The sequence below is a fragment of the Haemorhous mexicanus genome, chromosome 18 (assembly GCF_027477595.1).
Source record: "Haemorhous mexicanus isolate bHaeMex1 chromosome 18, bHaeMex1.pri, whole genome shotgun sequence".
Taxonomy (NCBI): domain Eukaryota; kingdom Metazoa; phylum Chordata; class Aves; order Passeriformes; family Fringillidae; genus Haemorhous; species Haemorhous mexicanus.
The window spans coordinates 789,486-813,480 of NC_082358.1; the positions used below are offsets into that span (position 1 = coordinate 789,486).

The following is a 23,995-nucleotide window of genomic DNA, read 5'->3' on the forward strand; positions in this document are numbered from 1 at the left end:
TGGTCACACCTCTGGATGCTGCACATCAGCTGAAGCAGACAGCTTAGGACTTGTACCTTTGGGCCAGATAGGCTGGAGAGGACATTCCTGCCTCCCAGCAAGGGCAGCACAGAGCATGTGATTGCTCTAAAGAAAGAGCTTTGCCTTCTGCCAGGTTCCTGCATCCTCCCTGCCCAGAGACAGATGTCTGTACCTGTGTCCAGGGCACTTGGTGTGTTGCACACAGCTAGCAGCATCCTGGGGACAGATGCCCTGCAGCTGTTTACTTGTGCCCATCTGTTTAACCCTGGAATCACCTTGAACTTACCTCCTGTTTTACTGTTTGCCATCACAGCCTGATGAGGATTTGTTCAACCCTGACTATGTGGAGGTAGATCGAATTCTGGAAGTGGCTCACACAAAGGACCCTGACACTGGGGAGGTGAGAGGCTGCATCTCTTGCTTGCCCCATGGAGGGAAGGAGGGAGACTTGGCAGGAGGCCTGGCCCCATGGTGTACATTGTGGGTCATCTCTGAGCACCCTGAGCCTTTCCAGCCTTCCCTTGTACAGGTTTCCCTGTCTCCAAGGACCCTTGGCATAAGGTGGGTGGAGGGCTGCTGACCCTCCCTGTCTCTGAGCCTGTTTCTCTCTGTGCTGCAGGAGGTGACTCACTACTTGGTGAAGTGGTGCTCACTGCCCTATGAGGAGAGCACCTGGGAGCTGGAGGAGGATGTTGACCCAGGGAAGATTAAAGAGTTTGAAGCCCTCCAAATCCCTCCAGAAATCAAGCACATGGTAACGTACCCTGAGGTAACGTACCCGGCTGGCAGCTCTCTGCCCTGGGCACAGGGACTGGCTGTGTCTTGCCACGGTCCAGCAGTGCTGACCTTGTCCCTGGTGCTGCAGTGCAAGCCCTGTATCCTCCCCTGTGGAGGTCGGAGGGGTGGGTTCCAGAGGCCAAGCCCTTGCTATGACTCATCTGTCAGTGACTGCTTTGAAATGTTGTCCCTGATGTGCAGCCCCAGCAGCGGGATTTGGCCTCACCGGGCATTAGCATCTCCCATGGACCTTGTTCCTGCTGTCCCCTCCTAGGAGCGCCCAGCGTCCGAGTCCTGGCAGAAGCTGGAGAAGTCCCGGGAGTACAAGAACAGCAACCAGCTGCGGGAGTATCAGCTGGAGGGAATGAACTGGCTGCTCTTTAACTGGTATAACAGGTGAGGAGGGACAGGAGCCCAGTGCTGCCATGAGCAGTCCTACTGGCAGCAGGCCCTGTGTGTGCTGTCACGGGAACAGCAAAGCTGGGGAGCAGAGCAGGACAAATGGGTAGCTGGCTGGCAGCTGCCAGAAACAGTGTATTTGCTTTAGCTTTGCAACTGAATCTTTAGGAGTGTTTCTCCATGGTGTATGCTGAGGAGTCTTGGAGATAATAGGGCTTAGCTATGATTCTAAGATACACCTGGTTTTTTGGTACTGGCCAGGCTATTGGTGACTCATTGTGTGGCAGGCAGGTGGGAATATACATGTTCTTGGCTGCAGCAGGCCATCAGACGCATCTTTCCCTGGCTCATGTGTACCTGAAAAACAGCATCTTTCATGCTGATTTGGAATCCATGATGTTACAAGAAGTTGGCAGGCTTACCCAGACATATTTGGACCGCTATACCAAAGTCCCCCCATGCTCCATGCTGCAGGGTCAGAGAAGTGTGGGCAGATGTGGTGTGCCTGACATCCCATCAAAGAGTCGGTGGGTGACAGAGTGGTTTCTGCCCCCAAGAGCCACACTGACCTGACCCTGTCCGTCTTTGCAGGAAGAACTGCATCCTGGCTGACGAGATGGGGTTGGGGAAGACAATCCAGTCAATCACTTTCCTCTCAGAGATATTCCTGATGGGCATCCATGGCCCCTTCCTCATCATCGCGCCTCTCTCCACCATCACGAACTGGGAGAGGGAGTTCCGCACCTGGACGGAGATGAACGCCATCGTGTACCACGGCAGCCAGATCAGCCGGCAGATGATCCAGCAGTACGAGATGGTGTACAGGGACACACAGGTACTGACCGATGCATACAGCCCTCCTGGCATGTGTCCCCCAGCCCTGGTTTCCTTTACTTGGGAAGCACTGAGCTGCCTGTGGAGCTTGTTCCTTTGGAGAAGAAAAGATGATCTTTGCAGCCCCATTTGCTGTCTTGGGCTCAGGTTGCACTGTGTGTGAGTGAACAGGAACAACTCGTGCAGAACAGGGAGGGTGCAGCATAGCCCTGCTTCTTGTCCAGGCCTATGTGCCTGCCCTGGGGCAGTGTCTGGTTTGGAGATACGCAGTCTGTGCCCATCACGGAGGCTTGCAGAAACCTGCCCAATGCTTGAGAGAAATTATTCTGGGGAAATTCCAGCTCAGAGTCAGATACTGACTCACTCTGATACTGTCAGACAGGTCTGACAGTGTGCTGCCGCCCCATAGGACTCAAACTCAGGTTTCTGTTTCCCTAGGGTAACCCTCTCCCTGGGATCTTCAAGTTCCAGGTGGTTATCACCACCTTTGAGATGATCCTTGCTGATTGCCCGGAGCTGAAGAAGATCCAGTGGCGCTGTGTGGTCATTGACGAGGCACATCGCCTGAAGAACAGGAACTGCAAACTCCTGGAGGGGCTGAAGCTCATGGCCCTGGTGAGCATGTCCTGCCCAGGTTCACCTGGGAGCACGGTGGGCTGGAGATGGCCACGCTGAGCAGTCAGATGCCACTGTCAGCAGCTTAGGCCCTGTGCCAGGCTGGAGGAAAACCACCCAGAGGATCCCTTGATGGATGGGGCACCGGTGCCTTGCAGCCCTCACAAACTTCTTTTTGCCAGAGTGGAATATTACCTTTCCCTGTGCCTTCCCACGTTGGGGTGCTCCCTGCCAGAGCCCTGTCCATCCTTGCAGCACAGTGTAATCTGCTGCAGCTCATGGGGGCAGTTGCTGGGCAGCCCTGCACAATACCCCTGGCCATGCTGTGTCTTGTGCCCTACACTGGGCAGGGTTGTGTTGTTCGAGCTGGTTTCTTACTGCTGCACAAATATGTTACTCCATGCCAGGGGTGGGTTAACAAAGGGATCAATGAGCTGCTCTGAGAAATTATTTGGATGTCCAGCTCTTTTCCAGCCCTGGGAGAAGCAGCGTTGCTGTTAGCTGGACCAAGGGCCAGCAGGCCTTTTGGATTTTCCAGCTGTACTCAGCTTCCATCACACTCACTTGTAGCTGGGCCAGGCCTCTGAAAATAATTCGTCTTGTTACTCCCACAAGTTCCAAAAGACCCGGCTGTTTCCCCTGACTTTGTGTCTTGTGTAGGGCTCTGCTGCGTTGTGAGCTTGGGTCAAAGCAGGGTTGCTACTGATCCTCTTCCTATGCCGTCACCTCCCTTTGTACAAGTCCTCTGGGAGTCTCCCACCTTACAATTGCCCTTCTTTTGTAGCAGGCCACTCCTGAGGACATTTCCTGCTCTAGACGGGGCAGGAGGATTAGCCTGAGTATAGTGAGCCCAAGGCTCTGACAGTGCTGGGTCAGAGGAGCTGGTGTGCCCAGGACCAGCACCTGGTGGTGCCTAAAGCCCAAGCCCATGTTGTCAGTCATGGGAGGGAGAGCATTCCCCTTGAGGGATCATCTGATCCTCACACCCCCAGGTCTTGGGGGTTGTTTGAACCTCATCTCCTTTTACTGCACATGTACCTACATGGTGAATCTCTAAGAAAAGCTCCCCTTTGTTCCCAGTGTGCAGTCGTACCTGCCTCTACTAATTTTGGAGCACCCTGCTGAGACTGTCCCTAGCAGCAGGCCACTGCTGCCCCTCAGTGTCCCATGGCTCTGTGTGGTGTTCCCTCTTGCTCTGTGTGAGCCCTGAAGACAGACATCCTGCTCCCATCTGCACAGAAGCTTGGGCTCTGTCAGCGTCCCTGTCCAGCGCCAGCACAGCCCTACTCGACGCTCTTGTGCCAGGGCAGGGCTTAAGCCTGGGAGCAGTGTGAGATCTTGAGTTTGGCTGTTGTTGCACAGAGCTGGACTGGAACACGTGCTCAGGAGCGTCCTGGGAGCCACAAGACAGTGTTGTGTGGCAGTGGCTCGGTCAGGGCCGTCATCACGGCCAGGGAAGCCTCTCGGTGTGTATGTGGTCCCAGGCCATCCAGAGTGCTCCTTAAACTGGAAGACAAGAAGCATTGTATTCTTGGGACACCTTCAACCCCAGCTAATGGGGTTGAGCCCTCAACCTGTTTTCTGTGTGTTCCCAGGAGCACAAGGTGCTGCTAACAGGGACCCCCCTGCAGAATTCGGTAGAGGAGCTCTTCAGCCTCCTAAATTTTCTGGAGCCACAGCAGTTCCCCTCAGAGACAGCCTTCCTGGAAGAGTTTGGAGACCTGAAGACAGAGGAGCAGGTACCTGGAGGAGTGATACCAGCGACTTAGCACAGGCCTCTGGGACACCTGGTGACCAAACCAGACATGCTTTCAGACATGTGCTTCCTGGAAGTGGATAGGGACTCCTCATACCAGGAGAAGCAAAGTTGTGACAGAGCCCCAACGCTGTTCTGGGGAGAGGAGACCCGCCCCTACCAAGGCGGTGGTCTGCTCCCAGCTGACTCCCTGCTGCCCTTGCATGCCTGGGTAGAACAGCTTACCTGCCTCTCCCACCGTGAGACCAACAAAGTGCAAGGGGAATGGGGAGGTCAGTAAGTCCGTGTGTCAGTCACCCTTGTCAGGTTTCCCTGGAGAGCCTTCCTCCAAAGCTCTCCTTGAGTGTGGGTCATGGGAAGCTGCTTAGTTGCGTGGGCTGTCCCACTGCCTTTTGAATGTGGAAATTGTACAAAGATTGTCATTCTGTGGGAGCAGGCACAGGCACATGAAGCAACCACCATCTCAGCTACCATCCAAACTCTCAGCTCTCCTCCTGCATCAGACTCTAAGGCTGATGGCAACAGAGGCATGTGGAGTTCATAGCCTGGGACTGGTCATGCCTGCCCCAAGGACCCCAGGCCCTGAAGTTGTCCTGGCTGGCTGCTGAGCAGCTGCTCTAGTCACCTGTAGTGGGTTTGCAGCATGGGGAGGCTCCAGTCTAGCAGACCCCTCTGCTGGCCCATGTGCTTCCCTGCAGGGAGGGCAGTGAGTGTCTGCACTTGCTCTGCAGGTGAAGAAGCTGCAGTCCATCCTCAAGCCCATGATGCTGCGACGGCTGAAGGATGATGTAGAGAAGAATCTGGCACCCAAGCAGGAGACCATTATTGAGGTGGAGCTGACCAATATCCAGAAGAAATACTACCGGGCCATCCTGGAGAAGAATTTCTCCTTCCTCTCCAAGGGTGCCAACCAGCACAATATGCCCAACCTCATCAATACCATGATGGAGCTGCGCAAGTGCTGCAATCACCCATACCTCATCAATGGTGAGGGCTGTACACAGGAAGTGGGGAGGGGGACACACAGGTACCACTGCAGCATTTACTGTTCCCTGCCAACAGAACTTGCCCAGCTGGGGAGCCAGCTCAGGCCTTGTGCCATCTGCTGATGCTGTGGCAGTGCTCTGTCCTGTTGCCTTCCCAGGCAGCCCAGCACCCTCCAAGGGCTGCTTGCTGATGGGCACCTTAGGGTCTCCTGAGGCTCACTGTGTTTGGGGGTGTTCCAGCACAGGACCAGTGTCCCAACCTGACTTGTTCTGCCAAGAGCTGATGTGAGCCCTACAGAAGTTTAGTCCCAGGAGTGGAGGGTCTGCAGGAGGTCTTTAGCCAGCCTCCCTAGCTCTGACTGCATGGGTTCTGTTGCTCATGCGGTCCTTTGCTGCTGCCCTGGGCAGCTACACTGCCAGCCTTGCCAAGAGCTCACATCCCTTTTCACCTGGCAGGGGCAGAGGAGAAGATCCTGGAAGACTTCCGCAAAACACACTGCCCAGAGGCACCAGACTTCCAGCTGCAGGCGATGATCCAGGCAGCTGGGAAGCTGGTGCTCATTGATAAGCTGCTTCCCAAGCTGATCGCTGGTGGGCACAAGGTGCTCATCTTCTCGCAGATGGTGCGCTGCCTTGACATCCTGGAGGACTATCTCATCCAGAGACGGTTAGTACAGGCTCCAGCATTCACCACAGCTCCTCCACTGTACCTGCATGCACTGCACATAGAGTGGCAACAGCACAGGGTGAGGATTTGGCCATTCCATGCCCACATAATGATGGATCTGTTTTACCATGTACTGCTGGTGGGTGCTGAGACCCCAGAGCTAAGCACCTCAGACCTTTCATTCTGTGTAGTCTAGGGCTGTTCCTCAGAGTGATCAAGTAAAAGTAGATCCTTCCCTTGGTCCTGCTTCCCATGAGCCCCATATCCATGCACCATGCATGGAGTTGTGATGATTTTGTTATCGTAAGAGGCACAACTTTTGGGAACAGCCACAGTGCACACTGGCTGATAGGGCCTGGACCTCCACCTGGGTGCAGGTCCTGCCAGTAAGTCCTGGCAGGTGTGCCCACACAGCCTGGGGGAAGGAGCAGAAAGGGATTTGAAGGCCACAGCCTCTTCAGGCCCTGCAGTGATTCTGCTCTAACCTCTCCCCCTCTTGCCCAGGTACACCTATGAGCGCATCGACGGGCGGGTGCGCGGGAACCTGCGCCAGGCTGCCATCGACCGCTTCTGCAAGCCCGACTCAGATCGCTTTGTCTTCCTCCTGTGCACGCGGGCAGGCGGGCTGGGCATCAACCTGACCGCTGCTGACACCTGCATCATCTTCGACTCTGACTGGAACCCACAGAATGACCTGCAGGTAATGGGTTGGGCAGGGCCAGGCTGTCAGGAGGTCCTGAGGCACAGCTTCTGTCACTTGTGCCAGGCAGGGAGAACAGGACAGTAGCACCAGCTGTGCTGGGCACGAGGTGCCGTGTCAGGACGGCTGGCAGGAATGTGGGCAGGGGGATCAGGACATGGGGGAGGTCATGGTGTGGCTCTGAAAACACAGATGTGCCACCGTGCAGGCAACACTGCATCCATACCTGGTTTTGGAGTGGGTGCAGTGTTGTGTGCCACATCTGTAAAGAGCCACAGCTCCAACCTGAGCCCTGTGTCCTTGCCTGAGGGTGCTGGGATCTTTCATTCCTGTTCCACAGCTGTGCAGGCTGTGCCAGAGCCCTGCCAGGTCAGCCACAGGCAGGGAGTGAGGGTGCTGTGGTGGATGGGAGCTGACTGTTTGTTAGGTGGGTGAGTGTAGATGCTGATGCAGAGTACCACAAGCCACATGGTCCTCATCCAGCTGGGCTCCCTGCGCTGACACGTGCCCTCTGCATTGACAGGCTCAAGCTCGCTGCCACCGCATTGGGCAGAGCAAGGCTGTGAAGGTCTATCGCCTCATCACCAGGAACTCCTATGAGCGGGAGATGTTCGACAAGGCCAGCCTGAAGCTGGGCCTGGACAAAGCTGTGCTGCAGGACATCAACCGCAAGGGCAGCACCAATGGGGTAGGTTGGCTGCTGGAGCGGGGCCAGGTGGGAGCCTCTGCAGGAGATCCCTCCTCCCCATGCAAGTCAGTGCCAGGTCAGAGCAGGGACTCGGCAGACTTTGGGGAGGGAGGGTCCAGTCCCACACACTCGCACTGCTGCTCTTTGGTCTGCCAGACTGTTCCCGCGCTGCCATGGGGACAGGGGACATGTGATGCTGTGTCCGGAGTGGCATGGACTGAATTTCCTGACAGTCCCTCAGGAAGAGTTTTGAAGTGACCTCTTTGCTTTAACAACAGCAAGTTGAGTTGGCTTAGGGCCCTTTCTCTCGAAGCAGAGGGAGGAGCCTTCTCCTGTTGTGCAGTGGTTGTGGTTGCTGGCCAGGTTGGTGATGCCGCTGTGCTTTGGGCAGGTTCAGCAGCTCTCCAAGATGGAGGTGGAGGACCTGCTGCGGAAGGGTGCCTACGGCGCACTCATGGATGAGGAGGATGAGGGGTCGAAGTTCTGTGAGGAAGACATTGATCAGATCCTTCAGCGCAGGACACAGACCATCACGATCCAGTCTGAAGGAAAGGGCTCCACATTTGCGAAGGTATGCTGTGCTCCAGTGGGAGGGAAGGGGGATTTCCTTTGGGGGTGGAGGAAGGGGATCATGCAGGACAGTAGTGGTCAGCCAGCCTCCTACCTGTGTGTGGAGACCTGTCCAACCTCCTACCTGTGTGTGGAGACCTGTCCAACCTCCTACCTGTGTGTGGAGACCTGTCCAACCTCCTGCCTGTGTGTGGAGACATGTCCATGTGGAGGCCAAGCTCTGCTGTGCCAGTGAGACCTTGCTGGGGCTGGTGTGGTCTCCTGTCTCTCTGGTGGTCAGCAGAGCATTGAGGAGGGGCCACCAGCCTGCCAAGTGGTAGAAGGCTGCCTAGGAGGGTTCAGCCATGAGGTCTGGCTCTGCATAGGGACCCCAGGATGGTGCCAGGACCCAGCTGCTGGACTACATGATGACCAAAGCCAGGTGCTGCTCTGCCATGGAAGCTGAGTGCTGTGGGGCCTGACAAAACCCCCAGATAGAGCTCTGTGCTGTGCTCTGGCTGGTGCCTGCTGGGGCCACTAAGGGCCCTCTTCCTCTTGCACAACCCAGCCTCTGTTTATAGTGGGTCAGGCATGACTGCAGAACAGAGGAGTTCAGCTCCCTTAGGCAAACAAAGAACCCTCTGGCACATAGCAGCTTAGAGTGTAACATCCCACACAGCAAGACTGTGCACTCAGACTGGCATGTGGGGGAATCTCTGTATGGGAGAAAGCACACCTGGATTGTGGGTTGCACCCTGTTCACTCCTCTTCTTTCTCTCCTAGGCCAGCTTTGTAGCATCAGGAAACAGAACTGATATTTCCTTAGATGACCCCAACTTCTGGCAAAAGTGGGCCAAGATAGCAGAGCTCGATACAGATGCCAAGAACGAAAAGGTAGGATGCAGTTTGTGGCTTGTGTGCCCTACGGCACATCTGATACCATGTTGCCTGGTGTCAGAGTGGGAGCTGCCTGCTTCCTTCTAGGCTCTTGAAGAGGTTTGTGTTGGGCATCAAGAATTACTGCAAGGGAAGACTGACCCACAAATGCTGGCTAAAGCCCTGATTTATTTAGCCACATGTTGGTCTGTCTCCCTGATCTTTCAGGGTACTCAGTCTGTACTCCTAGCTACTCCCAATCTCACCCTCTGCTTGAGAGCATTGTCCAAACGCTCCTTGAGCTCTGGCAGCTTTAGGGCTATGCCCATTCCCTGGGGAGCCTGTTCAATGCCCAGCCACCCTGTGGGGGAAGAACCTTTTCCTGATGCAGCTCCAGTCATTCCCATGGTTCCTGTCCCTAGTCACAGAGAACAGAGATTGGAGCTGCCCCTCTGCTCTCTCTCCTGAGGGCAGACTGGTGCCTCTGCCTGTCAGGAGGTAGGAGGGGACAGATGGAGTCCCAGTGCTCTGCTGGCCCTGCTGAGGTGATGGGCTCAGCTGCAGCTCAGGTCTCTCTTCCCAGCTCCTCCTCCAGGCACAGGGTGCTGCTGCTGGCTCCAGTGTGGGCCTAAGGCTGCCATAGTTCCGACTTAGGCAGCAGTGCTGTAAGAGATGGTTTTAGACAGCAGCAGGAGGGAGGTCCTGCAACTCTGCAGAGCTCACTGCTGAAGCTGGAGCAATAGGAGAGTGTGTGTGTGTGTGTGTGCACGTGCGCGTGTGTCCTGTGTGCCTGAAATCCAGGCAGATTTACATGAATTCATTCATTCAACAAGGTGGGTTAAGGAGAGAGGGCAGGTAGACAGGTCCATGCTATTTAATTTCATATTGCTCCCTCCCGCACCTTCTTGGAAGCTGCTTTTCCTGTTCCAGCCCACCTGTCCCCCTGACACACAGATACACTGCCTTCAGCACAGTGCTTGGCACGAGCACTGCTGAGAGGGCCAGGAGTGACTCAGAACTGAGTCAGCTGCTGGCTGTCAGCAGTTTGGACACAGAGGGGCTGATTCTTAGCCTGTCATCAGTCAGGCTGAATTTTCTGCTGGTCAGGAGTTGTCACTTGTGCAGACAGAACTGCACACAGGTAACTTGAAGCGGGTATCCTATTAGGAAGATGATGCTCAGCCAACAGGACTGGCAAGCCAGGAGCCAGAGGCTCAGCAGAGCCCAGGTCACAGGGGCTAGAAGAGCACATATAAGCGTTTCTGCCTGTACCTGAGAGTGCTCTCTGCTCTGTCCATCACAGGAGAGCCTGGTCATCGACAGACCCCGGGTACGGAAGCAAACCAAGCACTACAACTCCTTCGAGGAGGACGAGCTGATGGAGTTCTCTGAGCTGGACAGTGACTCGGATGAGCGGCCCACGCGCTCGCGGCGCTTTAATGAGAAGACGCGACGCTACCTGCGAGCTGAGTGCTTCCGTGTGGAGAAAAACCTGCTCATATTTGGGTGAGTCTCACCCCTGTGAGAGCACAGCCACAGCCTCACAGTCTCCAGCTGCCCCAGTGCCCATGTGCACCCTCTGGCTGCACCAGCCACTTCCGGTCTGTCCTGCTTGCTGTGTTGCCTCCTTCCAGCAGTGACCCCACTGGTGGGACCTGGGCTCTGAGTGAATGTTTGGGATGGAAGAAGAGTTAGCAGGACAAAGCTGGCAGTTGGCACTTCCAGAGTCTGCTCCTGCCTCTTCCCTGTTTGGTCCTGCAAACCTCTCTCCCTCTCTGCCCCTGTAATGTGTGGGCAAAACATCCCTGTCCAGGGGATCTGGCAGGGCTGTGCCCCCACAGGAGCTCCTGGAGAGAGGTGCCAGCAAGGTCTCTAATTGCACGGGAGTGTTTACTCTGTGTTCCTGCTGTTTCAGCTGGGGACGCTGGAAAGATATTCTGACCCATGGGCGGTTCAAGTGGCACCTGAATGAGAAGGACATGGAGATGATTTGTCGGGCCTTGCTGGTGTATTGCGTCAAACACTACAAGGGGGATGAGAAGATTAAGAGTTTTATCTGGGATCTCATCACGCCAACGAAGGATGGCCAGAATCAGGCTCTGCAGAATCACTCAGGTATTGCGTGTTCTCTCTGCCATTGCATCTGTACCCATTGCCCCATGCCAGCCTGTGAGACTGAGGCTGTAGAATTCAAAGCAGAGCTGATGGAAACAGTGTGCAAGTGTTTGTGCTTTAGCACTGCAATTCTCTCTGCACAGAGAAAGGGGCTTCCATGGAGCTGACCTCCACTGACCTTCAGAGCCAGCAGCAGGGGCTGGCTGACAGAGGGAGGCTGTTTTCTGGCTTTCAGTGCAGAGAGAGCCTTGTGGTGGGAGCAGAGGTGCTGCTAAATCTTCTCTGGCTTGTGAATACTGTCGTGGTTCTCCTGTGCAGGGAGATGCTAGGCAGTGAGCTCATGAGCACCAGTGGCTGTATGAACATGTTGGGTATGATAGGGGTGAGGGTGCTAATTCCACTCAGGGCATGGGCACGCCTCAGGCTGCTCCTCAGGGGCCTCAGAGGGCACTGCATGGACGCAGTGCAGGACCCTGCCTCTGCCTCTGGGCAGCATGGGTAGCTGCACCAGGGAAAGCTGGGGGTGCAGCTGAGCATCCATCTCATAGCAAGGCTGTGAGTTTGATCCCCATATAGGCCACTCAGTTAAGAGTTGGACTCAATGATCCTTATGGATCCCTTTCAACTCAGAGTATTCTGTGCTTTTGTGATTTCCCTTTTTTTCCCCTTTTGTTTCCCCTCATCATGATCTTTGTCTCAGACGATGGATGGAGGTGCAGTGTTGGTTTGACCTGAGACTTATGCAATGCATAAGTGCTCCCCAGGTGATGTTGCCTTCTCTCTGTGTAGCAGGACCCTTGTCCTAGGCCTGGCTGTGCTCTCTCTACTCAGAGGCAGTGTCTGAAGTGCACGTGTCACATGGCAGATATGTCATTGCATCTGTTGCCTAGAGGTGTCTGTATTCTGTTGTGTAGAAGTTCCCAGTGTATCCTCAGCTTCAGACTGGTCACACAGAGGCTTCCCAGCCCTGCTCTCCCTCTGGCTCTAGCTCTGCCTCAGTGATGGACACTGCAGATTGGCCTCCCCCCCTGCAGCACAGTGGCTGCTCTCTGTAGGCTTCCCTGGGACTGGGGCAGCCATAGAGCCCACCCTGTGAACGAGGCAGCCACGAGGCCTTTGTCTTCATCTGTGAGCACGGAGTGGCTGCTGGCTCCCTGCATCTGGGCTTGTGGTCCCTGCCTGCTGTGCCAGAGGGCTCTGGCTGACCTTGCAGCACAGTGCCTGCATCCTGTAGCTCTCAGGACAGGTGAGTGGGACTAGGGAAGGCCACAGTGTCCCTCAGGGAGTCAGAGCCCAGCAGCCATGTGCTGCTTGTTATGTACTTGTGATCTGTGGCTCAAGGTGAGTAGTGAGGGGGCTGGAACTCTCCAGACTGCTTTTGACATCAGGGAGCTGGGCTGAAACCTGGGACTTCTGTTCCCAGATGGTGGAGCACAGGGAAGGCTGTTTAGGAGTGGCGATGCTGCTGAGCGCCAAGTGCATCATAATTGGTGCTTAAAACCCAACATCATAATTTCCTTCTGCTTGGAAGTGTCCAACTGGCTTTTGCAGTGTGACGTCCGAGGATGTGGCTTTTGGTGTCTGCTCTAAGTTATTCCAGTCACCTCCTGCAATGGGAGTCGCTTTGGCAGTGCTGCTTCCTGCTCTTGCCACACAGCCCTGCCCTGAGAGCAGCTGGGAGTGGTCTTGAGAGTCCTGTGGTGAGCAGAACAAGAGTCAGAAGCAAATAAACTGCTATGAGTGGACTTGATTTAGATAATGCCAAGTAACAAACAAGCCACGGTTTCAGCAGATGGTCAGGATTGCTTTAGTGCAAGAGCATTGACTATTGACCAGCAAAGCAACCAGGAGCTTCTCCATCAGCTCTTTAGAATGGCTTTTCCCACCTGTTTAACCTCCATGTTGTCTGGGCCAGAGGAACAGCGACACCTCAGGCTGGCATCAGGAGCTGGAGGAGAGCAGAAGCAGCAGAGAGCAGAGCAGTGCTCCTTCCTCTGTCAGGAAGGCCTTCAGCAGTAACTGCTTTGGTTCCCCAGGCAGCCTCAGGTACCACTCGTGTCTGCAGAGCTGACTGGGCAAATCATGCCCCATCCTTGACGTGCAGAAAGGAACAGCAACCTTAAACCCTTGCTAGGGCATCCTGGAGCTCTTCTCAATCCCACATCCATGTGATCACAAGGGGTGAGCGCAGCACCCAGACAGTACATCTCAGAGCTCTGCTCTGATCTAGCACCATCCTGCCTTTCATCGTGGAACAGGCCAAGCTGCTGAGGAAGCAGCATTTGCCCAGTATTCATCAGGCCAGTTTGGTGCTGGGGACAGGAGGCCTGGTGCCTATGCAGGCCTCCAGCAGGTAGCTGGGCCACAGCCCTTGTCCTGTCATGGAGCTGCAGACTTTATGCAGGAGTTTATGACATAGTGACACTTTCTCTTCTTCACTGGTGTCACAAGACTAGACAGATGGGATGGGACTGCTCAGGCATCCTTTCCCCTTCGTGTTTGCAACTCCACCTCAAGAGCAGCTGCCCAGGGAGGCAGCTTATTCCTCTCTGGAGATTCCAAACAACAGTGACCCCAACAGGAGTTGTTTCCATGTTCTACTGTGAACTCACACCTTATTTCAAGGTTGAACTGTGTTTAATTTTCATCTCCAGCCACTGGATCTCATTTTATCTTTGTCAGCAGATGGGACTGCATTCCGTTTCCAGGTGCATGGTACAAGAAACAGCCCTTACAGATCAGCAGGTCTGCTGCTCTTTGATCATTTGGGAGCTTCTTGTTTGAACTCTTGTCCCAAATAATTGTCCTCATAGAGTGACTTTTAGAGGTGCCTGTAGTGTCTAAGTCTTCAAGGGCTATGCCTAGGACCAAGGTCCCTTCCCTGCTTCTTCCCTTCTGTGTGATATTTTTGCACATCAAGGGGCCATGTTATCATATCAATGCTGTGTTCTCAGCATTGCACTGAGAACACAGAGCAGTTCCGTTTCTGTGGTGATCCCCAAGTTTTTCACAGAAATAGACTCTCCTATACTCTGCATTTGCCCCATGCACTTGCTCTCCTTGGCTCTCCGGGCGGCAGCTGGGAGTTCTCCCTGGGCTCCTCCAGGTCCCAGCTCCCAGCTGTGCTGCCCCAGTCGGCCTGCAGCGCCAGAGTTGCCTGGCAGCAGTGCCCGGCTGTGCCCGTCGTGCCTGTGGTGCTCACTGGCTGTCACTCGCTGTTACAGGCTTGTCAGCACCTGTGCCCAGAGGCAGGAAGGGGAAGAAGACAAAGAACCAGATGCTGCTTCCTGAGATAAAGAATGCAGACTGGCTCGCCACGTGCAACCCCGAGGTGGTGCTCCATGATGACAGCTACAAGAAGCACCTCAAACAGCACTGCAACAAGTGAGTCATAGAATCATGCAGTGGTTTGGGTTGGAAGGAGCCTTAGGGAACATCTTATTTTACATTACCCTGGCCAAGGACAGGGATACCTTACCTTATCCCAGGTTGCTCCAAGCACTGTCCAGCCTGTCCTTGAACAGGGATGGGGCAGCGATGGCTTCTCTGGCAACCTGTGCCAGGGCCTCACCACCCTCAGCGTGAAGAATTTCTTCCAAACATCTAATCTAAATCTCTCCTCTTTTAATTTAAAACCATTCCCCCTTGTGGGAGCCCTCACTGGTTCATGGAGACAGTGGGCTGAGGGCCTTTAGTGTTGGGAGGGTGGGAGGGAGCTGTGAAGGGCTCACAGCCCACAAAGGGTCACCATGCTCCCACTGCTGGATCACCCTCATTCCCCTCCAGCTCATGAAAGCCATGTCCTGAGCAGTGACCCTCCGGCCAATGGGTCACAGGGTTGGGCAGCGTGGCATGACACTGCATGGTCACTGCCCACCCTGCTTTGTGGAAGTGGGTCCTTCCACGTGGGAGAACATGGTGTGGAGCAGGTTTTGCTGGCTTTGCTGACCTCTCTGCCCCCCGGGACAGGGTTCTGCTGCGGGTGCGAATGCTCTACTACCTGAAGGCTGAAGTGCTGGGGGAGGCTGCGGATAAAGCCTTTGAGGGGACCCCTGCCAGGTAGGGACCTAATGGTGAACCCCTGCAAGGCTTCTTGGGCTTGAGAGCTGCTGCAGGTGTCTGACCCAGCCATATCTGGGCTCTCTGCAGCTCCAGATGAATCAGACCTCAGGTCTTCCTCAGGCAAAACTTCACCCTCAGGCAGCCACCCTGCCTGTGCAGAGACTGCAGCCATAGCAGCCCTGCTGAGGCAACTCTGAGTCTGTAGCACCAGTCTGGGCGCAGTGGGGACTTAGAGGGACACTCTGCAGGAAAATGGTTCTGTGTGCTGCTTGACAAATGGGCTCTTATCCAAAGTGGGAGTCCACAGTGACTGCTCCCAGTCTCAGGGCCAGGCCTCAGAGCAGAGCATGCCCCATCACTGTGGCCTATAGTCCCTCCCAGCACTGGGAACAGTGCGACCTACAAGCTCTATAATGGCACTGAGCCTGCAGCCTGCCTGCTGTTGACCTTTCTGCAAAGACTCAGCTCTCAGTGCTTCTCAGAGAAGTGTGATATGCTGAACTTAAAAGCTTAATTTCCCCAAGTAGGGGCTGCTGCCTTCCCCGGCACAATTCTATCAGCACCAGTGTATGTGGGAAGACGCTGTTCTTTTGGGGTTGATAGGTGTGAAGTGTTTTACCCCTAGAGATGCTGTTCGGGCCAGACGGGATCTTCAGTCCTCTGGAGACGACTTGGGTGAGGAGGCTGGAGAGAGGCTGGGGGCACCCACTGCCCTGGAGAAAGAGGAGCAGGAGGGCAGCGGGTTGTGGTGGAACCAAAGCTCCAGTTCTTTGATGCCAGGGAGATGTGTACCCATCTCATTGTGGGGCCCCAGGCCAGTGTTCATTAGCTGTGCCCAAGCCAGCAAGCGGTGGTGCCTACCTCCCCCTGTCCCTTCTGAGGAGTGCCCAGTGCCCCTCAGTGTCTGCTGAGGGGCACTGGGGGGAGGGGTGTTCATACCATGTCTGCCACAGGGAGCTGGATGTACTGCTGCCAGACATTGACTACGTGGAGATCCCAGTGGACTGGTGGAATGCTGAAGCCGATAAATCTCTGCTCATCGGCGTCTTCAAGCACGGTGTGTACCCAGCTGTCTGGTGGGTGCTGGGGTGTGGGAGAATGAGGACCTCTGGTGCTGGAGGGGATGTTGTGTCAGTGCAAGGGACAGAGACGTGGCCAAGCTCCACAGCCATACAGGGCCAGGACAGCTCTCCCCAGCTGCCAACAGCATGGTAGGGTGTGGAACAGGCACCCCACAGTGCCCAGGGTGGCCATGCCAGATCTCGTGGTAGACTCTGGTTTGCCAGGAGCAGTGTGCAGTTGCCGTGTGAGGGCAAGGAGAAAGATACAGATCTTTTCTTGGCCTCGTCATGGAGTCCCAGTGCAGTTTCCGGGAGAAACAGGGCTGTTTGCCTCAGCTGCACCCTGTGTGGTGGCTGTGCTGGTGCTGGGTGGGATGGGAAGGGGAACCTTTCCCTTTGCCTGCCGCCCAGGGGCTGCAGAGCCGTTAGCCGCTTTTGGGAAAGTGTTGTGAGTTTCTGGGGGTGAGAATTGCTCTCATGGTAGTACAGAGGGAGAGCCAGGTGGGGAGCTGTGTCCCAGGAGCAGGAGGTTTTTGTGAACCAGGCTCATGCCTTGCTCTGTGCTGTCTGTCTGTTCCGGCTGTGGCAGGTTACGAGCGGTACAACGCCATGCGGGCGGACCCAGCGCTGTGTTTCCTGGAGAAGGTGGGCATGCCAGATGAGAAGCTGCTCTCTGCCGAGCAGGGCGTCAGCGATGGGGCACAGGATGCTGCCGAAAGGTGGGCAGGGGGTGGAGCCGAGCTCTCACAACAACCTGGCTCTCTCCTGGGGCAGTGCAGTGGAGGGAGGGAGCAGGCTGTGCTTCTGAGCGCAGAGGGGAGGGCAGAAGGGAGCTGGTCCCCAGAATGAGGTGGAGAGGTGGCATGAGCACCAATTCTTCACTTCTTGATGCTGAAAACTGGCACAGCCACAGAGGCTGTGCTGCCACTACCAGGGACTGTTAACTCTCTCACCTAGGGGCAGCATGGAAAAAGAAGAGAGCAGTGGAGAAAAGCTGGAGGGGCTGTCAAAACAGGAGGTGAGTGGGATTCATAGTGTCAGATACACATCTGATGCTGCCCAGCCTGCCCTGCGGTCCAAGCTTGGCTCCATCAGCTCTGCTGCGCGGCAGTAGGGAGCTAGCATGGCTGGTCTGCCTTGTCTGTGTCCCATCTTGTGTGCATTGCTTCTGCTCCCTGGAGCACAGCTTCTGCTGTGCTGCTCTGTTACCTGTGGACGTGGGCAGCATCTTCTTTGTGGGGAGCTGAGGGGTATTGAGGGCTGGGGATGCCCAGGAGTGCTGGTTCTCAGTCTTAATTGGCTTCAGGAGCCACATGGGGCCCTGGCAGAGGTGTCAGGGATGTCCCAGAAGAAAATGCCTCGGGGGAGAGGAAGATAAGGGAATGAGGCAGTGCAAGGGTCGTTTGAACAGTGGAGGCAGTCACACTGCAACTGTCCTGAGCAGTGGCGCTATGGCCTCTGTCACTGTGGTGGTCTTTCCCTTCAGGCCCAAAATGGCCTCTCTGAGCTGTCCCCTCTGCTCCTGTGTGCTGAGCACAGACAGCATCTGCAGCCCAAGGGCACTGGACACACTACCCTGCCCATCCCACCACCCTGTACCCTACCAGGGATGGGTAGGCTGGGGTTTCTGTGGGGTTGAGCCCTCTCTGATTGTTTCTTTTTGCAGGACGTCGTGGCTGCTGGGGTGGGTGAAGCCAGTGAGAAGCGGGATGAGCCAGCGGCAGGTGAGGCCACGTCTCCTGCAGTGTGGTCCATGGCTTCCCTGGGTTTGGTGTGGCACAGCCAGGCCGGAGTGCTACCCCAGGCACTGCTTGGTGGGAGGAACACATTGCTGGGCTGGAGGGACATTCTGCTCTGTGTTAGTGGGTGAGGCAGCTCAGCATGGGTAGGGGCCCTCATGCACAGACTCACAGGTGACCCATGGATAGGCCCTGTGGCAGGGCAGACAGGGTTCTGAGTGATTCCAGACAAAGCTACCCAGGGTAGCTTCAGGTAGCTTCACCCAGGCTTCCAGGGTGACTGGAAGCCATTAGTCTGCTCTTCTCCACGCAGTTGCCTGCATGAGATGAGCGTGTAAGGTCTCTGCACTGGGCAGTGTTGGCACATGCTGTGGGCTGGCTGGCCCCACTGCTGAGCAGGGAGCTGCAGTCTTCTCCCATGCATGGCCTGGCCTGGAGCCATCATTCCTACCCTGATCTCAGCCTCTGGACTCTCTCTGAAGGAAGCTAAGACATGGTGAGGCTGTGAGCCAGCAGGCCCAGAGGGTCACATGGCCCCCTGTTCATGACTGTGACCACTCCTGCTCCCCATGGAAGGCAGAAGGTGGGAAGAAGCTCTTGGAGCTTGCCGGAGGATGTGGGAACCTGTGGCTTTGCATGTGTGCTAAATACTAATGTCCTTGCTGATGTTTGAAGCCCAGGATGGCTCCGACTCAGACAGATCCTGCTGGCCTGTCTCTTCTGCTCTCACGGCCAGACTGCGGCGACTCGTCACCGTCTACCAGCGCTGCAACCGCAAGGAGCTGCCTCCCCGCACGGAGATGCTGGTGCCTGGTAACCATGGCTACTGGCTGCAGGATGAGATGTTCCGGAGAGCCTCTGAGATGGACTCGGTGAACAAAGAAATGCAGAAAAGGTAATGTAAAGACTCCTCCTTGTAAAGAGGAGTGTTTACAAGGCTGATTTAGCCCACTTGAATTCCTTGACCCTCAAAATTGACCCAGGTAAATGCCACCGGAGTTGTCTGTGCTGCCAGCTGCGTAGGGCATGGAGTCACGTGGGTCCTTGCTGGGCAGGGAACATGCTCTGAGCTGTGGGAGCCTTGCTGCTCCAGCAGCCAGCCCAGCGGGGGAGCAGCCTCCACTGCAGACTGGAGTTTGTGGGTGGCAGGTGGTGATACTGAAAGGACATGAGAGGACACGTTTTCAGAGTCAAGTCAGCCGCGGCAGAGGAGAGCTGTGTCCCTGAAACACACTGTGAATGAGGGTGACAGATGAGCACTGTCACAGCCTGTGAGCGGTGTCCTTCCAACCCTTGCGACTCTCACACCACTGGCTTTGCCTCCTGCTCGTGGCCACTGAAGCCCAGTGCTGACATACCCTGGTTGCACTGTGTCCCCATTTCATTTGTGTCCCAGTAAGTGGGAGGGGGTTGGGACTGTCCCAGCACCCTGAGTGGCTCTCTGCAGCTGTTGGGAGGGTGGGCACAGGGTGGTAGTGCTGCTGTTGCTGCCAGTATCCCATGCCGCCCTGGGATTGGGACTCTCTGTGGTCACCATCCCTCAATGGTTTTGCCTTCTGTGAATCTGTCCCTGCAGCAGGACCCCATATGGCATGTGTGCTGCCTTGTGCTCTGTTCTTGGCCTCCTTGTGTAGAAGCTGCTCCAGCCACCTTCCCTTTCCTCTTTTTCTGGACTTCTTCTAGTCGTACCATCCCCTCTTCGAGGTGGGGGCATCAGTGGTTGTGCTGTGGACATCACAGCAGCCTAGTATCTCCTGCTCCTTAATTCTCTTGGGTCTTTGTAGGGGAGATTGCCTTACAGGAGTTTTCCACTGGCCTTTAATTTGAGGCCCTCTGACAGATTGACCATTGAGTTCCTTGATTTGGATCATTAATATATTTTCTAAGTAACTTTCTTCTTGTTCTCATTTTTGAAATGAAACATGACCGCAGCCCCTGGGAACAGGGGTGGCATTGCTGGCCAGGTGTAGTTTGGGCAGTTGGAGAGTGCTGTGGGTGTTGTCACCCTGTCTACTTTCCTTTGACATGTCTCAGCTGCTTGCTGGCGCTGGCTCAGAGCTGCAGTTCAGAGACTGACATTTGACTGGAAGCTTTCTTCAGGCCTCAGTGCTCCCCTTTTTCTGCCCTTGTCCTCTTGTGTGCACCCAGATCTGTTCTCTGTTTCTGTTCCTCTGGGCTCTGCCTGGGCCAGTATTTGCCCAGGACCCTTCACCATCTGTGTCCTTTGAGTGGTCCCCACAAGGTGAAAGCTCAGAGGGTCCAAGCCAGCATGAAAGTTGTGTTCTAAGAGTGCTGTAACCGAACTCCTCCCTCACCACTGCTGCTCTCCTCTGCTGGGGAGGGGCTGATACTCAGGAGTCCACAGGAGTCAGTAAGGTGCGTGGTGTTTGTTACTGGGACCCTTACAGCAGCAAGCCCCAGTCTCAGCTTCCCTCTGGAAGAGGCTGGATGAGAACTGTGTCTGCATATCTTTCCTTTGTAATTCCTGGTACAGAGAACTGACCTTACTATGGAAGTCAAACAGCTTGATGTTGCAGGAAGGGAGTAGGAGGGATTGGTTTGTGCCTCCCTGTTGGCAGCACAGCCCAGAACTGCACTCAGAGGTTTATTGAAGCAGCCAAGAGGGTTTTCAGCAATTGACTGAGAGACAGAGGGCCCATGGCCTCTGCTCCTCCTCCCTGTGCACCAGAGGGCAGAGCATCTAGTGCTGTGATGGTCTCGCCAGTGTGCTCCTCCTGACACCTCCCTGAAAACTGTTGGTCAGTAACTAGACAGTGCTCTCTGAGCCTCACTGCCTGGTGCTTTGCCTGTTCTGGGCCCAGAATGTGTCTCAGTGGTGTTCCCATCTCCTCCCTGCTCTACAGGTGGACCAGGAGGGAGCAGGCAGATTTCTACCGCACTGTCTCCTCCTTTGGGGTTGTCTATGACCAAGAGAAAAAAACCTTTGACTGGGCCCAGTTCCGAGCCATCTCTCGACTGGAAAAGAAGACAGATGAGAGCCTGGAGAAGTACTTCTACAGCTTTGTGGCCATGTGCAAGAATGTCTGTGGTCTCCCTTTGTGGAAAGAGGATGGTGAGTGGAAATTGCATGGCCTGTGGAGGGGTACTGGAAGGTCATGTAGAAGGGATCCCACTGCTCTCATGGAGCAGGAGAGCAAGGGAGGAGCTTCAGAGACAGTTGGAAGCAGTGAGATGCCAGGCAGACCATGGGCTTGCAGCAGTCTTGCATTTCTGACTGTCTTGTCCCCACCATGTAGTGCCTCCCTGGCACAGTGGGAGGGTAGAGCAGCCCTGTGGACTCCTGCCCCTGCTCTCACAAATCTCTTGGAGTTCTCCCAGGAAATCACAACCAGTTTTATCCAAGACAGCAACCTCTCTCGGTGAGAAACAAGTTGAGAAGCAGCACACACAAAGCACAGATGCATGCTGGAGCTGGGGGTTGTTTGGGTGAGTAGTATTGCTGCTCTCCAAGCATCCCTCTGCTGCCGTTGGACAGAGTCCTTTCCATCTATGCCTGTGCTGACTATGGAGCTCTGCTGCATGGTAAATGGAGCCTGGATCCACTGCAGGAGGCTCGGGAAGCCTGGCCAATACACAGGCATTTGTTGTCTTTGAGTGCTCTGCAGAGGTCCTACATTGGCACTCGACAGGACATGACAGATGAAAAGCTCCTTGGAGGCTATTTAGGCACAAAGCGATTTGTTTCCAACAAAAGCAGAAAATATTTTGCCAGAGATCTGTCATAGAGTCTGGTCTTAGGCACAGTTCCTTGTGTGTGTGTATGTGTGTGTCTTGTGCCTTAGGTAGGTGTTCCTCATCAGAAGAGCTGCACAAGCTGCCCTTCCCTGACAGTGGGCTGAAGGACTACCAGAGGCTCAGAGTGCTGGGAGCCGCTCTGCCTGCAGGTCCAGGCAGCTCCAGCACTGCTGGTGATGATGGAGCAGAGCTCAGAGACAAAACTCTGAAATCCTGTGCAGCTAGTGCTGCTCTTGATCCAGCTGCTCAAGTCGGGGGGTTTTACTCCTTGTGTCCATTTGGTGGGATTTGACTGGAAAGTACTGAGAATTGAAAAAGAGGCTTCAACAGCAGCTAAAAGCACTGGCCCCAGCTCACCTGCAGTATGAGCAAGGGTAAAGCTCACCTTGCTCGTCACTGCCTCTGAGAAACTCCTGCCAGCCCGAATAATGTGTCCTTGGCTTTGCTGTCCCTGCTGCAGGTCCTCCAGACCCTGACATCTACGTGGAGCCCATCACGGAGGAGCGTGCTGCCAGGACTCTGTACCGCATCGAGCTGCTGCGGAAGGTGCGCGAGCAGGTGCTCAAGTGCCCGCAGCTCCACGAGCGCCTCAAGCTGTGCCAGCCCAGCCTCTACCTGCCTGTGTGGTGGGAGTGTGGCAAACACGACCGGGACCTGCTCATCGGCACCGCCAAGCACGGCCTGAACCGCACTGACTACTACATCATGAATGACCCCCAGCTGTCTTTTTTAGATGCATACAGAAACTATGCCCAGCATAAGAGAACAGGGCTCCCAGGCCCAGAAACCCTGTGCTGCCTTTACCAGTCTAACTCCAAACTCTATGGTTCCCCCATGTACAGCCAGATGGATCAGTCCTGTGAAACCCTGGAGAACGAAGCCGAGAGTCACATCAAGCTAGAAACCGTGGACGGCACCATGTCCCAGGCTGGGGGCAGCCCGCTGGACACAAACTGTGAAACGTTCATGTCCGAAGTCCGGGACATCATTTCCAGTAACTACGATGAGAGCTCGCTGCCGGACTCGCTGGTGTGCATGATGTACGATGAGAAGGCCTGTCCCAGCGAGCAGAGCTCCCTTGCCAGGGACAGCCCCAGCTGCACAGATGTCGGAAGCAGCGGCACCAAACTCTCTGAGGGCAAGCTGGAGGGGGATGAGGATCCGTCCAGCTGCGATGCAGATGCCATGAGAGAGGCTCCCTTCCTACAGGGTTTGCAGGTGGGCTCTGACCGAATGGACAATCAGAATGAGGAAGCTGAGCCTTCACCTTCTACCCCCGAGAGCAATCCTCCACAGAGTGCCCCAGCCAAACTCAGCAAAGGCTTGGAACAGGAAGAAGCACTTAGCAGCCCGGTGGCAGGGCTGCCCGAGCATGGCACCATGGAAAGGGTCCTAAGTGTGGGGCTCTACAGTCCCAGTCTCCATAACTATGAACTAAAGGTTCCTCCTGAACAGAGGTTCATCAGTCTGCTCCAGGAGAAAGGATTGGAGGCAAAGTCAGGGCTAAGTCAGAGCCACAGCGAGGAAGATGAGGAGGAAGAAGAGGACGATGATAACTCTGAGGCAGCAGCAGATGCTATGGAAGGCTTGAATGGTCCCAGGACCAGGGCTGATTTTGACCCTGAGGCTCATGAATTGGGGGGGGAGGAGCAGAGCTCTGGTCTCCCCACACCTGAGGACACTTGCCCAGAAGATGTAAATGGCGAGAGGGAGTCCCTGGGTCTCGGGGAGCCCAGGGCAGAGGTCAGGGAGGACTGTGGCTTGAATGAGGAGAGTACCCAGCAGCACTCTCCAGGCCAGGCTCAAAGCCAGCCCTTCAGCCTGCCCACACCTCTGCCTCAGGGGGCAGAGGCCCCCTCTGTCAGGGGGGAGCTCTTGGGCCGAGATGCTGAGGGGCAGACAGGCTGCACAGAGACCCCACACCCTGAGCCTCAGGGCATAAAGCAAGAAGAGTGTGAGAACAGAGATGACGGGGAGAAAGCCAGCAGCAACCAGAGCCAAGGTAATGTCCTGAGAACTCCCTCAGGTTGGCAGTCACCTCTGGCTATGGTGGGAGGGATCTGCTGTCCTCCCTGCAGAGCCAAACCTCTGGGCTGGCCAGCCCATGGAGTGGCCTCCCATCTGTAGGATCTGAGGTCCCTTTAGCTGCTGCAACTGGGAGCAAGAGGTGTTAAGGACTGCATTTGCCAGTAGAGCTGACCAGAACTCTCCACCCTGAGCCCCAGCAGTCCTTCTGCTAAGAGCATGCCATGAAATGCAGGATGCCTTTCCCTTTGTGGCACAGGGCACTGCCTGTTGAGCAGCTCCCTTTGGAAAAGAATATGCCCTCCTTCTTGCCCGCCTGGGAATGGCCACACATGGGGGCTACTGCAGTTCAAGCCCCCCAAACTCAGC

The 23,995-nt window shown here is 55.5% G+C and overlaps 1 protein-coding gene across 11 annotated transcripts in view; it reads left to right on the plus strand.

Annotated features, from left to right (window-relative positions):
* The window catches only part of CHD6 (chromodomain helicase DNA binding protein 6), a 99,572-nt gene that overhangs the window by 64,261 nt on the left and 11,316 nt on the right, over window positions 1-23,995 (plus strand). For 9 of the 11 annotated variants that reach the window (XM_059862668.1, XM_059862661.1, XM_059862669.1 and 6 more), the window contains 23 exons: window positions 335-421; window positions 641-790; window positions 1,073-1,194; window positions 1,789-2,032; window positions 2,470-2,646; window positions 4,242-4,385; window positions 5,134-5,389; window positions 5,845-6,055; window positions 6,560-6,755; window positions 7,279-7,443; window positions 7,835-8,014; window positions 8,776-8,886; window positions 10,172-10,374; window positions 10,784-10,983; window positions 14,208-14,367; window positions 14,953-15,042; window positions 15,999-16,102; window positions 16,696-16,825; window positions 17,064-17,124; window positions 17,773-17,830; window positions 18,521-18,740; window positions 20,710-20,918; window positions 22,062-23,603. In XM_059862668.1, coding sequence (XP_059718651.1) covers window positions 335-421; window positions 641-790; window positions 1,073-1,194; window positions 1,789-2,032; window positions 2,470-2,646; window positions 4,242-4,385; window positions 5,134-5,389; window positions 5,845-6,055; window positions 6,560-6,755; window positions 7,279-7,443; window positions 7,835-8,014; window positions 8,776-8,886; window positions 10,172-10,374; window positions 10,784-10,983; window positions 14,208-14,367; window positions 14,953-15,042; window positions 15,999-16,102; window positions 16,696-16,825; window positions 17,064-17,124; window positions 17,773-17,830; window positions 18,521-18,740; window positions 20,710-20,918; window positions 22,062-23,603 — 5,020 coding nt within the window. The remainder of the gene's footprint in view (window positions 1-334; window positions 422-640; window positions 791-1,072; window positions 1,195-1,788; window positions 2,033-2,469; window positions 2,647-4,241; window positions 4,386-5,133; window positions 5,390-5,844; window positions 6,056-6,559; window positions 6,756-7,278; window positions 7,444-7,834; window positions 8,015-8,775; window positions 8,887-10,171; window positions 10,375-10,783; window positions 10,984-14,207; window positions 14,368-14,952; window positions 15,043-15,998; window positions 16,103-16,695; window positions 16,826-17,063; window positions 17,125-17,772; window positions 17,831-18,520; window positions 18,741-20,709; window positions 20,919-22,061; window positions 23,604-23,995) is intronic. The other 2 variants (XM_059862663.1, XM_059862671.1) reach the window with 1 other exon arrangement.